At 37.7% G+C, this 16,416-nt stretch overlaps 1 protein-coding gene across 1 annotated transcript in view; it reads right to left on the bottom strand.

The window, feature by feature from the left end:
- dpysl2a (dihydropyrimidinase like 2a) overlaps positions 1 to 16,416 on the bottom strand; it is a 67,579-nt gene that overhangs the window by 32,067 nt on the left and 19,096 nt on the right. The window contains exon 2 of the mRNA XM_003199046.7: positions 2,817 to 2,905. Within this exon, the coding sequence (XP_003199094.1) occupies positions 2,817 to 2,905 (89 nt within the window). The remainder of the gene's footprint in view (positions 1 to 2,816; positions 2,906 to 16,416) is intronic.

Raw genomic sequence — 16,416 nt, forward strand, 5'->3', positions numbered from 1 at the left:
GCATGCTAATAGGACTTTTAATTTGCCAGTAATCTGGGTTAATCGCTGCGTTTAAGGTCAGTTTTCAATAAAAATCAACGATCTCCTCTGGCTGAGTGATATCTGATATAAAGTGGGTCTCAGATTGTACAAGAAGCACTGCATTAAATTACATTTTCCCCGCCATGTCTTTATAATATGAGCATTTATTTCACCCCAGTATATTCAATGGAGCTTCTGCACCTGACTGCCGATTCTGACGGGCGTGTGCGAGTAGACGGCTTTTCGTCTCGTTTTACGCTTGAGCAACTAAATGAATGCCAAAGTTTAGTTAACTGATTTTGTTTTAATGACATTACAACATCGATGCTGTAAAAGGAACTGAGTAAAAGAGAAAAAAAACTCACAATAACAGCTCACCGGAAGTTTACCAGTATGGGAAAAACACTAGCTCAGCATATACACTATTTAGAAGCAGCTGAATTCAGGTTAGTCGATCTTTTAAACAGCAGGTGGCAATGTGAAGTCTGGAAGTGCAGGTCTGATCCGTCTGAGCGAGCAGGTCTGAGCGTGCGGTTGAGTCTCCGGGCCTGCAGCTTCATAATGTTGGGGGAAAATGCCTCACAGCAGCTGTTTTCCATCCTATTAGATCGCATCTTTTTAAATGATCTGTCCAGCAGGTGGTGCTATTGGACAACAGTATTAGTTCAAAGATGATAAAAGAAGGGAAAATAGATTAAAACTATCTTTTCAAAGCTGTGCAAATGTGACTGTTTACACGCATCAGCTGCAGAACCGGAAGTTCTTATCATTCTCCTTGCGCATACACGCAAAGCGTAATGGGAAACTTTGCGTTCCAAGAAAAAGGTCTATAGCTTAGACAGCTGTGCTTCTATCCATAGACACTATTTTGACAGTCCATGCGCAGAGCTCAAAACGCAGGGCGCAAACGCTTTCAGGGCGTGTCAGAACGCATTTTTGCAAATTTAAGGACGGGAAAATCCGATTTGCACCATAGCGCATGGTCTAAAAGGGTTGAGTTTATTTTCTCAATGAGTTATAGGTGTGTTTTGAGAATAAACCAATTAGAGTCTCATCTCCCATTCCCTTTAAGAGCCAGCTGCGTCGCGCCATAAGCGCATTTTGACGTAAAGTAAGTTCACTTTCGCTTTTGCTCTCATGGATAGGGAAACCTTTACGCACAGACATCAATTAGCCTATAAATAATAAATTTTGTTTGTTAAGCGCAAAGATTTGGTTCAAAACTATTTCTAAATTCAGTTCTAGCAAACGAATAAATTAACAATAATAACCAAGTGTGGTCAAATTACTGAGTTATTTCCAAATACACCTGCCATGCCCCATATGATCTAAAATTTGACAGGTGGGCAAATCTAAGCTTGTTTTTAATAAAACAAATATAAATACGGATATAATAAATAATACTGCTAATAATAATAACATTATACAAAAGCAAATTGAATGAACTAAAAAGCCTCCCGAGATGAAGAAAGTAATGCAGTGGTTTTAAATCTTCATGTAGGCGAGAAATGAATATGTTTTGTAATATTTTAATAATTTATATTTATATCCTGTATATATCCTTATATCCTTATATATATCTTTAAGATGTTATATATTATTCATATGTAAAGATATTTGCGTATTGCTCTGCATCTTGTTTGTAGTGTGTAAGCCAGGCGCACTTTGCGCCAGACAATAGACCGACTTTGTTCTGGTCTAAAGATCAGACTATTTACAGTTTCTCAAAATAGCAACGTGCCAAAACACGCCTGCTTTTTTAGACCAGAACGCCTATGGGCGCACATTTGAGCGCAAATGCATTTGCTATTTAAACAGCGTGGCGCAACACTTCAAAATGACCCTTGCGCCGAGCTAAAAGTAGCAAAAGAGTATTGTGCCGTGCCTTGCGCCGGGTGTATGATAGGGCCCCATGTGCATTGAGGATTATTTTATAAAATGCTTCATGTGTGCAGAGTTACTGAAGTTTGTTCTGCGCGCTTGCGGTTTTTTAGTTACTTCTTTGGTTTGGTGCGTTAATCTGATCGTTACTATTATTCAAAAGAAGGTAACGATTCGCACTCAATTGCTTCGTACTATTTTTATTTTTACTTTTTCTTACATTTTACGGGTGATAACAGACAAACAGACATTTCGGCACAAAGCCTTCCTCAGTGTGTGTTCCATCGACATAATGCTTCATGGAAATGGAAAAATGTGCATAAGTTGTGAAATTGTGCATAATATATATATATATATATATATATATATATATATATATATATATATATATATATATATATATATATATATATATATATATAGAATGAGAAGAAACATAAATTCAGCAGTGATGGGGCAGCAAGTGGGAATGGTAGAGTTTGAAGATGCAAAACTACTCTGTGGGTCAGAGTAATAAGGCTGGGTGATTTCACCTAAAATCAAAATGCAGATTAATTGAACGATTTAACTTGATTACGATTAATGAACCGTCATTTTATTCATTTTTTTATGTTTTTGCCCGGGCTGCACAGTCGCGCAGTGGGTAGCACGTTCGCCTCACAGCAAGAAGGTCGCTAGTTCTAGCCCCAGCTGGGTCAGTTAGCATTTCCCCACAGTCCAGAGATATGTGCTATAGGGGAATTGAATAAACTAAATTGACCCTAGTGTATATGTGTAAATGAGTGTAAATGGATGTTTCCCAGCACTGGATTGAAGCTGTGTAAAACATATGCCAAAATAGCTGTTGCAACCTCTGAAATAGAGACAAAGCTGAATTAATGAATTAATAAATGATTAATAAAACTGTGACTTGCTTGATAACTCCATCCTCCATATAGATGTCTGCATGGAAAGACTGATCATCGTTGACGATCTTCGCTCCCTTGATGAGCAGACGGTCACTCTGCAGGTGAAACACACACACAAAACACACTGTTTATATACTATAACTCAACAGGTTTCACTTGCTATCAGTTTAAAGGGACAGTTCACCAAAAACGGTGAACTATTTGGTAAACCAAACAGTCATTATTTACTCAAAGTGGTTACAAACCTTTATGCAGTTCTTTATTCTGTTAAACACAAAAGAAGATACTTTGAAGAAAGCTGTAAACCTGTAACCAATGACTTACACAGTAGTAAAAACAAATACTGTGAAAGTCAATGGTCACAGGTTTACAGCTTTCTTCAAAGTATCTTCTTTTGTGTTTAACAGAATGAAGAATTGCATAAAGGTTTGAAATAAGTAAAGGGCGAGTAAATGATGACAGAATTTTCATTTTTGGGTTTACTATCCCTTTAAGAGCAGAAATATGTTGCTTTTGCACAGTGTGAGAACCTAAAACAAAAATACATGTGTATATTTCACAGTAAAGGGCAGTTTCACCCGTTTAATAAAGCTTTCTAACTTTTTCTAAGGTAACAGATACACTACATACTGTAGTAGTCAACATTTGAAGACAAGTATGGGTGTTCGATTGTTTCAGGACAACTTTGATCAAAGGATTAGATCCGCTTTAAATGTACTATATACTATACAACAAACTATACATGAAACAAATTATTCATATGGAGGCAGAGCGGTAGCGAAATGGGTAGTGCTGTCGCCTCATAGCAAGAGGGTCACTGCTTCGAGCCTCAGCTAGGTAAGTTGGCGTTTCTAGGGGTGCTCCGGTTTCCCCCACAAGTCCAAAGACATGCGGTACAGGTGAATTGGGTAGGCTAAATTGTCCGTAGTGTATGTGTGATTGATTGTGTATGGGTGTTTCCCAGTAATAGGTTGCAGCTGGAAGGGCATCCGCTGCGTAAAACATGTGCTGGATAAGTTGGCGGTTCATTTCACTGTGTCGACCCCAGATTAATTAAGGGACTAAGCCGACAAGAAAATAAACAAATGAAATTATTCATATGCAAAATATTGACAGGGAGACAAGTGGATGCAATTGGAAACCAAATGTATTTGCTAAACTGAAATATAAATATTTGTAGAGTTTTATATATTAAATTGGACAATAAATCTAATGTATAACTGGTTAAAGTCAGAAATAAACTAATCAATAGAAATAAAGGCAATACATTTTAAAATGTAAAAGTTTTAAAGTTTAATAAATGAATTAATAAGGGGAGAGCGGTGACGAAAATAATAACCTTGAAATAATAATAATCATGAAAACCTCATTTTAAAAGATAATTAGAGGTTTGAACCTACACTAGTCTCACGGTTCAGTTCGTTTATGATTATCATGCCATCAATTCGGTTCAGTTTGATATCTCGGTGAATCACGATGCATTGACAAGGCTTTCCATGCACAGTGTTATATTTTCTTCAAATAAATTCTTGTATTAAAATCTATGAATATATTTATATACTATTTGTAATGCAATTTTGTTATTTAATACAAACAGTCAGATATATGAACAGTACCTTTAAACAACATGAGCTTTTATAGCAATTAATATAAACAAATTTAAATATCCAGCTCGCTTTCTGATGCATGTCTACCAAGTTCTCTTACACCCCTTTGATTAGTCACACCCTCAACAAAAACGGCTGCGACTGACTCTTATAAGCAGCAGGTGGCAGCTGATCCATGATAGATATATATATATTAGGGATGAAACGGTATCAGAATTTCACGGTACGGTAATACCTCGGTATGAATGTCACGGTACGGTATTTATTGAATCATTTACAGGAAAAAACAAAACTTATGAAAATACTCCAAAAAAGTGCCAAAAGTGTTAATGACATACAAATTAGCCATCTATCTGTAAGCTTTGAAACAGGAACTTCAATTTTAATTAAAATAATTTTAATAATTAACAAAAAAATTAATTTTAACAAAAAATTATTAAACCATGTAAAAAAATAAAGTTTCAATTTAGTAGTGTTGAAAACTCATCACATTCAACATTTAATCAATCACTCACTCACTTAGATAGAGATGGGTTTAAAGGAAAATTATCATATAAATATAATCTGGTAAAAGCTGGTATCTCTGGGCATTTACAATGTCCCCTGCAACAGAAAAAAACCCTCTCATTTGGGACTGAGGTTTCTGGGACAAGAGAGATATGACTTGGCCCAGGTTGACAGCAGTGGGTAACGTTGTACATTTTCTTTCCCCGACTTGAGAGGACAAGCCATGAGTGAGATAGAGGTCTCATGTCTGCATCAATCTGAACAGTGTGCTGTGTTTCTGCAGTCCCCATGACTGTTATTAGTCGTATTCCCCAACTTGCAGGCATGTGCACACATAGGGCTCAACCTGTGCAGTGCACATGCCCTTTTTAGTCTTGGATAGAAAGTGCCCTTCCAAAATGATCAAAAGTGCCCCCGCGACGCGACAGACCCTCCGTCCCGCCCTTCAGTAGGCGCGCGACAACACCGCTCTTGAGTATGTGCGCTCAACCCCCTCCCCGCTTTACAGTACGCGCGCGACAACACAGCTGATCAGAACGCGTGCGGCGACAAAACCCGCTTCAGGTTCGATCATTTCCAGCTCTTTTTGATGCCCGCTTCTAGCAGCACACTCCATTTCCGCATTACTGGATCTGTAGCGACAACAGACCGCAAGGGATGATGGCCGAGCCTGGGCTGATGGGAATTGTAGTTTCCGCTACCTCCCGTTCGCTTCATTCGCCTGAGCAAATTTTCTCAGAAGACCTATAGTTTTACTGAGTCATGCGACTACGGTAATATCGAAAAAAAATAATATTGTGGTATGACGGTATTTACAATACCGTTACATCCCAAATATATATATATATATATATATATATATATATATATATATACATACAGCATGTCTATATATGTGCCTACAGTATATATGCATGTCACATTGACTATATCTGTGGCACAATGTTGAAAGCATAATTAAGAAAATTCCCATATTTGGTTTTGAGGACATGTTTTATATATAGTGTTAATTACATTTTTTAACCACAATTAAACCAAAAAGCATAATATATGTATAGCCAATTCAGATCTAACTCCTCATTGTACACACTGATAGCTAAGGAGATTCACTTAGTCATGTAAATGCATTCACTTGCAAAGACTTTACCATGCACATGGCCAAAATAAGTCACCACTGTTATAGCTGAAGTGATCTGATTCAATAAATGTCACCGCATGACAAGGTCAACAACAAAAATACAACAAAATGAGATGCAGTTCTCCTCATCTGGAGGTTCAGGACAAACTGCACAGTCAGAATCCTGTCCGTAACACGCAGTGCATCTACAAAAATGACCGACAAGCACTGGACATCAGGTTTAATCAGAGCTGAAGCATGAAGAGCGCTGAGGCAAAGAAACACAGTCAATCTTTTCATGCTAAATCAATTCTGACACGCCATCATGGGCTCAAACGTCATTTCAGGACATGCTTTGGTCCTGTTAAGACACAAGTAGCACACTCAAACATGTGGAACCAGCACTACAACTTAGAAAACAATCTGATCTAAAGGGGACCTATATTATACTCATTTTTACAAGACATAAAATAAGCCTCTGATGTCCCTAAAGTGTGTTTTAAGCTCAAAATACCTCACAAATATTGTTATATAACGATTTGAAAGAGTCCCTTTAGGCTTTGATCCAAATCATGCGGTTTTGTTGACTGTCGCTTTAAATTCAAATGAGATTGTTCTCTTTTCAAAAGAGGGCGGAGCTACAAATGCCTGTGTCTTAACATTGCTAGAACACATTTAAGCTGGGGTTGTGATCATGTTGTCCAAGGGCATGATGGGAAGTGTGGGGGTTTAAGCAGATCTGGTTTGCATTGTGCTCTGTAATTAAAGGGCTGATGGGATAATTGTTCTCTTCTGTGGCTGGTTGTCTGTTAATGAGCAGTGGATTATACTGTAATAGCCTACGGGAAGAACAATACGTCATGGAAAGACTGCAAAAAAATTATCATTTAAATACTGAGATTTAAAGACCACAAATAAGCTTAACGCGATAGTTCACACAAAAATAAAAATTTTCTGACCATTTACTCATGTGGTTCTAAACATTTATGAATTTCTTTCTGAAAGTAGTCAGGCATGGAAGAAATTCTGTTCAGCGATTAAGCAGATCTAAAGAAGACACATGAATATAAGATTGCTTTCACACTTCTAGTTTAATTCTTTTGGTTTGGCCAAAAAAGAGGAGAAAACGATACATTTAAACAAATCAATGCATCCATCTATCTATCTGTCTGTCTTTCTGTCTGTCCGTCCGTCCGTCCGTCCGTCCATCTTTCTGTCTGTAAATCCATCGGTCCGTCCGTCCATCCATCCATCCATCCATCCATCCATCCATCCATCCATCCATCCATCCATCCATCCATCCATCCATCCATCCATCCATCCATCCATCCATCCATCCATCCATCTATCTATCTATCTATCTATCTATCTATCTATCTATCTATCTATCTATCTATCTATCTATCTATCTATCTATCTATCTTAGTGTATGTATGTGCATAAATGTATGTATATAACAATGAATGTATGTATGTGTGTGTGTGTGTGTGTGTGTGTGTGTGTGTGTGTGTGTGTGTGTGTGTGTGTGTGTGTGTGTGTGTGTATGTATATATATGCAAGTGTATGTACACACATAAAGGCATGTATATATGCAAGATTATGTAAATGCAACTATATATGCAAATGTATGCAAATATGTATGTTTAGGTATGCGCACAAATGTTTTTATATAGGCCAGTGTATATACAGGTAAGCAAACAAATGCATGTATATAGGAACGTGTATGTACAGGTATGCAAATATAGGCAATTGTATGTATAGGTTCGCAAATAAATGCATGTATATAGGCAAAGGTAAGCACAGGTATAAACAAATGCATGTATATAGGCAAGCGTATTTACAAGTATGCACATAAATGCATGTATATAGGCAAGTGTATATACAGGTACGCAAACAAATGCATGTATATAAATAAGTGTATGTACAGGTATGCAAATATAGGCAAGTGTATGTATGCACATAAATGCATGTGTATAGGCAAGTATAAGTACAGGTATACAAATAAATGCATGAATAAAGGCAAGTTTATGTACTGATATGCACATGAATGCATGTATATAGGCAAGTGTATGTACAGGTACGCAAATAAATGCAGGTATATAGGCAAGTGTGTGTACAGGTATAAACAAATGCATGTATATAGGCAAGAGTATGTACAGGTATGCAAATATAGGCAAGTGTATGTATGCACGTAAATGCATGTGTATAGGCAAGTATATGTACATGTATACAAATAAATGCATGAATATAGGCAAGTTTATGTACTGATATGCACATGAATGCATGTATATAGGCAAGTGTAAGTACAGGTACGCAAATAAATGCATGTATATAGGCAAGTGTATGTACAGGTATAAACAAATGCATGTATATAGGCAAGTATATGTACAGGTATGCACATAAATGCATGTATATAGGCAAGTGTATGTATGCACATAAATGCATGTGTATAGGCAAGTATAAGTACAGGTATACAAATAAATGCATGAATAAAGGCAAGTTTATGTACTGATATGCACATGAATGCATGTATATAGGCAAGTGTAAGTACAGGTACGCAAATAAATGCATGTATATAGGCAAGTGTATGTACAGGTATAAACAAATGCATGTATATAGGCAAGTATATGTACAGGTATGCACATAAATGCATGTATATAGGCAAGTGTATGTATGCATATAAATGCATGTGCAAAGGCAAATGTACGTACAGGTATACACATAAATGCATGTATATGGGCAAGTGTATGTACAGGTATGCAAATAAATGCATGTATATAAGCAAGTGTCTATACAGGCATGTACATATATGCATGTACCTGTATATATGCATGTCTGCTCCGAAATGCATGTATATGTGAACATAAATGCACATACACACACGCACGCACGCACGCACGCATGCACACACACACACACAACCCACAAAAGCTTCAGATTTTTTTTTTTTATAGCCCCATAGTCTGTGATCACTGCTGCTCCAAACCATCTTAACATTGTTAGTCACAGCGGAAGCACTCGGATCACATGGGTTATCTGTGATGTTTATACTGAGCTTCAGAAATCAAGATGAACTTGCTGTATTGAAGCATGACGAGGCATGTTTCTCAGTAGTCGTCTGTTGGTCACTCTTCTACACAAATCCATTACTAACGCTAAGTAAGGACAAACGCTGGGTCAAAGGCTCATTAAAACAGCCCTTTACGTCTGCTTTACTGCTGAGCTTTTGGCTTATTCAGCAGCTGTTTACTGTACTAATGCATATTCAGCAGTACTGACCAATTAGAGGATTAGGAAAACATCTGGATAAGATATCACACTTATCTGAACTCCTAGTCAAAGCTTTAGTAATATGTTATAATAATAAAATAAAAAATGTGGATATGTTTTTCATTTAAAGAGCCCCTATTTTGCATTATAGAAGGTCATAATTTGGTTTTGGGGGTCTCCAACATCAGGCTGATATGCATGCAAAGTCAAAAAACGCTTTTATTGTCTTATAATATGCATTTATTTTTACCTAATTATTCCAGAGACTCCCATATGATTCGTTCAGCGATTCATTTGTTCCCAAACCTCTCCTTAGCACGATGCTTCTCTGTGCTGATTGGTCCGATGACCCAGTCTATTGCAATTGGTTGACTGCATCAAACATGAGACAGAGAGAAATGTCCACTATGGCTTATCAACATTGTTGAAGTAGAGAGAGTGCAGAGTGTATGTGTGAGCCCAATGCAGGAGTGCATTAAAGCAATGCAGTTAAACACCAGCATATTGCTCTAGTCCAAACAATGGCACACATTTAGTATTAATTCACACAGCGGCAAAAGCTGAACTATTTTGAAACTTGACTACCACACGCGTGTAAGAACAGCTGATGGTGGCTATAGCAATGACAAATGGCGGATTATGAGTTCAGAAACGCTAAATTCGTAAAGAAATCGTCATCTGTAGCGTTTTCAAAGTGGTTTTAGACGCAATATGAGAATATAGAGTTAACCAGATACGTAACAAGTAACAAAAACAATTAAATACATAAATTGCAAGCTAGAAAAAACAAGGAGGCAGCCATTTTAATCGCACGTACTTACACTAGTGAAATGGAGGAATGAACTGATCCAGGAACTGTGTACTGTAAAATTTCCTGTCAAGCTCTGACAAAGTCCCATACTACATTAATAATCTTTTCTGATCCTTTCGTTAACAAACAGCCGATGAATCCCCCGTTGTAAGCATGTAGATTGCTGAAGCACTCATCAGAAAATGACAGAAACACAGCACAAGGCTGGGGCGATAATGCTGAGGTATTTGTGCAAAAATAAACTTCAACCACAGAGTCTTCACAGTATCATCTTTGGGCAGGGGGAATAACTTTCCTCTCACACTTCAGAGCATAGCGTCTTCGCGACATGATTCAACCGGGATCTGCTGCAGTGTTTGTCTTCCTCTTTTTCTTTCTACAGTGTTTGTGACCGGGGCCACGGGGTTCCTGGGTCTGTGCGCGCAACAAAAGGGCGGGGCTTGACTTCCATACCAACATCACACTGACACGGCTAAAAACTCGTTATTGTGGCGATTCAGTCGAACCACTATGAGTCGACTATTTTAAGAACGAATCAATAGTTTTAAACACTGCTGTTTCAGATTTAAGCCACGGTACAATGAGAGGGGGTCGTTTGGTGATCTCCAAAAATTTAATAAATTTGAAAATACTTTTTAAAATTACTATTGTTAATCTATAACCTACAGAAGATAAAATGTTACATAAAAAATACAATATCCAAACAAAAAGCCATCAGCCCTCCTTTTTTTTTTCAATTTTACATTGAATTGCAACCTCTAGGGTTTTTGGTTTTTACATTAGATTAACTACAGAGCAATAGCTAAACTTTCTGACACCTTTACAGCACTCTCGTACATTTAAAATAAATACAGGCCACGACTAAACATGGAGGACGAGCTTTAAGTAGCAGTCTTTAAAATTAAGCCAAGAAAAGATTTGTGATGTAACTAAAATATTGTGCCCACCAGTCTCATTAGGTGAGGTTAATATTAAATAATAATAAAAGAAATTATATAGTTGTTAGACTGTTGCACTTTTTTGTGTTGTCAATATGCTTGTGTTTATATATGTCACGATCGTGTTGAAGAAAGGGGCAAGGACTTAATTGCTGAACTAAATGGGTTTTTATTAATTGTAAAAATAAAAATAAACAGCAAAATAAACAACCCGAGGGGGAAAACATTAACTAAACACACAAAATTCACTGGGCTGGCTGGTAAGGAACAGGGCTGGAGAGACAGGACAAGGCTACAAACGACGACATATGATGACGAACTGGCAGAGGACAGCAGACATGAGGGGATTATAAACAGTAAATTAACAAATTAAGAGTTTTATAAAAAGTAAATTAACAAACAACCAGATGAACACAATTAACTAATAATAGGTTAACAAGGAGGGTGGGACTAGACCAGTGGTTCCCAACCTGGGGTCCGCGCCCCCCTAAGGGGGGCGCCAGAGTTCACAGGGGGGGCGCGGGAGAGGATAAGTATTGAGGTAGAAAAAGGCATAAAAATGGTCCACTATTATAAAGGGCTTTGCAATTAATCGAAAATCCGATTTAGATTTCGGTTTCAAACGATTATAAAAAAGCATTAATCGAAATAAATGATTATTGCATCATATTTCGCCACAGTTGTACACGTGTTGCTCCTAAAAGCGCGAAAAAGCTTATGTGTGTGTGCAGCACGATCACGCAGTCAGAAGCATGCGGCCGGTCAGCATTCACTCTCATTCACACACTGAGACGAGCAGAGGAGCGCAGACATTTTAAGTCATCTTAATGTGAGCGCTTTAATGGTCAAATAGGTGTCAAAACGCGGTGTTTAGTGATTATTTACATTAACCCTCATTTGTGTAATAAACAAACGAGTTGAGGATCAAAAGACGTGAAAGAGAAACCATTAAAGAGACAGCGCGCTATTATCCTTCTGCCGCCTGTTTTTATCATTATTAAACAAACATAACGAGAAAACCCTCGCTGCTCTTGACTGAAGGACTGCTGTAGCTAAGGTGTTTTTCTTACAGTGAAGATGCTTAAAGCACAGTTTGTTTCATATTTTTATTCTATTCTATTGTATTTATTTCTCTTTCCTTTGCAGGGTGGAAAATAACTGTATGTATACAGTAGAAGTCAGAATTATTAGCCCTCTTGAATATTAGCAAACCTTTTCCTGCCCAATTTCTGTTTCATGGAAAGAATATTTTATTAACTTATTTCTGAACATAATAGTTTTGATATCTCATTTCTAATTACTGAGATTTCTTTTTGTCTTTGCTATAATGACAGCACATAATATTTTACTAGATATTTTTCAAAATACAAGCATTTAGATTAAAGTGCAGTTCAAAGGCTTAATTAGAGTAATAAGGCAAGTCATTATAACGGTAGTTTATTCTGCAGACAATCAAAATTATATATTGCTTAAGGGGGCTAATAATATTGACCTTAAATTGGTTTCAAAATATTTAAACCTTTCTTTATTCAAGCTAAAATAAAACAAATAGAAGAAAAAATATTATAGGAAATACTGTTAAATTTCCTTGCTATGTTAAACATAATTTGGGAAATATTTATAAAAAAAAAAAAAATCTCAGGAGCGCTAATAATTTTGACTTTAACTGGCAATGGTTTTGAATAATCGTGATTACAATTATGACCAAAATAATCGTGATTATGATTTTTCCCAAAATCGAGCAGCTCTACTATTATACATGTATTTTTAAGTACCAAAAAAAAAAAAATCTAAACACATACTTAAAATTCCAAAATAATAGTGAAAATAATTGAAATAAATAACTTTAAATAATTATTTAAATTTTGCTCACTCGGGCAATCTGCTTGTCAACGTGTCGTAAAGGCAAAATCAAAACAAAAATGGCAGACAAACGTAAATGCAGTGATTCTTCAGAGGCGAAGAAAAAGATTAGACAGTATGACAAAGCCTACCTAGATTTTGGTTTTATTTAAGGCCAAGACAAGTTAAAACTGATTAATTAATATTTTCTATACATATTACTGTATATTAATATTACACAAACACACACATACACACACACATATATATATATATATATATATATATATATATATATATATATATATATATATATACACACAGTACATGTGTGCGTGCGTGTGTATTTATATGGTGGGGGGGCTCCAATGTTTGTATATGTTCATGGGGGGGGCCCCAAAGAAAAAGGTTGGGAACCACTGGACTAGACAATAGACGGGAGAGCACATGACACAAAGAGACAACACAAGCCATGCACTCACATAAAACAAGACTAGAACACACAGCCAATGAGAGAACTCATTAACCGCGTGTTCATGTCAACACAAGCACACCATGCATGTAAACACGCACCATGTGCTAAACACGACACCAACAGAAGACTGAATCCAAGACACGATGGATGAAAGCACTCACTGTGCACTCACACACACAGCGTGCATATTTCATCCCAGCGCCGACCAAAACTAAAACCAACTGGACTGAGATGCAGGGAATGAAACAACGCGGCAGACAGATGAACGTGAACACCCAAACGGAAAACACGCACCCGGATCAATCGGGGAAGCGCACGGTCCATGCACGTTCACAAATGACGCTCATGCACAGACACACAATAACAAAACAAGTGCTCGACTCAAGAAAACTTGAGCTGAGCACAACAGGACAGGACTAGACAGAGCTAGTGTCTGGACTCTGCCACCAAAACAAGAATTTACAAGACCAGAGTGGCAGAACCCTGACAATATGGCCTATTGGTTTGTGTGAGTGTTGTGTGCAATGTTTGTATAATTATAAATAATAGTGGGAAAATAGTAGAGCGAGTCATTGGCATTGTTATTTTAGGGGTCCCGGGCTGAAACGTTTGAGAACCCCTGCTGTAGACAATCGGGAAAAAAATAGCTTAAAGTGGCTAATAATTTTGACATTAAAATGCTTTTTTTTTTTTTTTAAGTTAAGTTTATGTATAAACTAATTTCGAGAGGATCCTTTGCTTATGATTGCCAGCGGCTGGATCCGCATTATCCAATTCACAATGCTCCAATCAGACGACTCCTAAACAACTATAAATACCCTGGGTTTCATTCCACTGCCATCTTCATTTTGAAGATTCCCCCCTTTCACCCCTACTCCTCCACCTGCCTAGATGGGTGACACGGTGGCCCAGTGCGTAGCACTGTTGCCTCACAGCAAGAATGTCTCTGGTTCCAGGCTTTACCAAACCAGCAGACATTTCTGTGTGGAGTTTGCACTTTTTCCCCGTGCTCACGTGGGTTTCCCCCGGGGTCCCCAAATTCCTCCCACCATCCAAAAACATGCAGGTAAGTCAATTAACTGATCCAAATCGGCACCATAGACATGCTCCTAGTATGTAGTTATCTCCCAGAGCAATCACTTACTGTTCATTAGCTACTACAGCAGGGGAGTTCTCGAGATCTACCTGAGCTCAAACTCCCCTCCCGCCTTGCAACAGGAGGGAGCCCCAGGCTCGAGGATCATGAGTTCAGGGCTCTCTCCCAGGACAGCATGCCAAACAAGCTTTATAATCAATCATCAGCTAAGTGTGAACTCTTGAAACTGCTTTTATTCTAGCTGAAATAAAACAAATAAGACTTTTTCCATAAGAAAAACATATTATCAGACATGCTGTGAAAATTTCCTTGCTCTGTTAAACATCATTTGGGAAATATTCCCCAAAAAAAAAAAAAAAAATCAAAGGGGGCTAATATTTCTTTCTTCAACTGTATGAGCCCAAAAACACAAGCTTGCACAGATCTGGAACATCAGCATCACCAAAAGCAGTGATTTAGACTAGCTTACACAACTCACAATTAACATAAGTGCTTTTACAAAAAATACAAGCTTTATATTTGAATATATAAATCCTCAGAATGCTGGCACTGCTTTACTCTCTTCGTATTACTCAAAGTGCTCGAAATATTATACCGTGGTAATGAACATTATACAACAATGGCTGCGGATGAGGCTGAACCCAGAAAGTTCCTTTAATCCATTGTAAAGCCTGTGAATGGGCTTAATGAGTAATTACGTAACAGCAGAAAGTCCCTCCTTTACATCAGTGTGCTTGAATCATTCAACTAAAAGTTTGTAATGGTTAAAAGTGTTTCCGACAGCTAAGAGCTGCTCTGTTTAGAGTAAAGAGCCAAATGCAGCACTTAATAATTAACTCTTTGGTTTCTTTCACCTCTGATGAGTTTAGTATGTCCTGCAGGAAGCGTAAGGGGTTTCTAATGATGGCCTCCAGAGTGACCATCTCTGTGACCCACTTACTGCAAATCTGGTGCACAATTTTTCCCTAAATGCATCCCAAGCTTGTCCAATAGACATTAAGCTATAATGGCCTTTGGATGGAGTGCATTCTGGATGCTGGAGTAAAAGTGCCTTTCTGAAAGTAATGCGCATTGAGAACTAGGAGAGCTGTGGTTCAGTAAGTGGGTCAAGCATGCTCAGATTGTTGACGGTTCAGTCATGTCTAGTAGTAGTGGAAGGATTTCAGTGGCTGCTGGTGTTTTACATCTTCATTGTGTTGAATCCGCAGATTCTTGTATTCTAGCTGACTTTTTCTAGCTGAAAAGTATTGTCGCCTATCCAAGTTTTAGGAACAACAAATAATAGCTGGATCATTTGGTATCAGAAGTGGCTTATATGAAAGGCAAAGGCCTCTAGATTACGCTTATTTGACCAAAATAAAATACGATCACGCCTTGATTTTGAATTATTTAAAAAGGACAGTAAGTTCTGACGTTGCTTAGACAAAAGTCTTGTTACAGAAATAATGTCCAGTAAAGAATATAAAGTCATGCTGCAGTGGAAACAGAATGAATATTGTGTCTGACTCCATCATGAGCTTGGAGGACTGCATCCATACATCTCTGCAATGATTCAAATCACTTATTAATAAAGTCATCTGGAATGGTGAAGCGCTCTGGCAGGACTCCCAGAGTTCATCAAGATTCTTTGGATTCATCTTCACCTCCTCCTTCATCTTACCCCAGACATGCTTCATAATGTTCATGTCTGGTGACTGGGCTGGCCAATCCTGGAGCACCTTAAACTTCTTTGCATTCAGGAGCTTTGATGTGGAGGCTGAAGTATGAGAAGGAGCGCTATCCTGCTGGAGAATTCACCCTCTCCTATGGTTTGTAATGTAATGGTATATAATTGATCGCCTCATGCTGTTGGTGTTGCCATTCACTATGCAGAGCGAGTCAGTATTTGGGAATTTACACAGACAGTTCTCTAAGATGGGACACTCACGTAAACTGGATCTGTG

This window comes from Danio rerio, chromosome 8 (genome assembly GCF_049306965.1).
Source record: "Danio rerio strain Tuebingen ecotype United States chromosome 8, GRCz12tu, whole genome shotgun sequence".
NCBI classification, from domain to species: domain Eukaryota; kingdom Metazoa; phylum Chordata; class Actinopteri; order Cypriniformes; family Danionidae; genus Danio; species Danio rerio.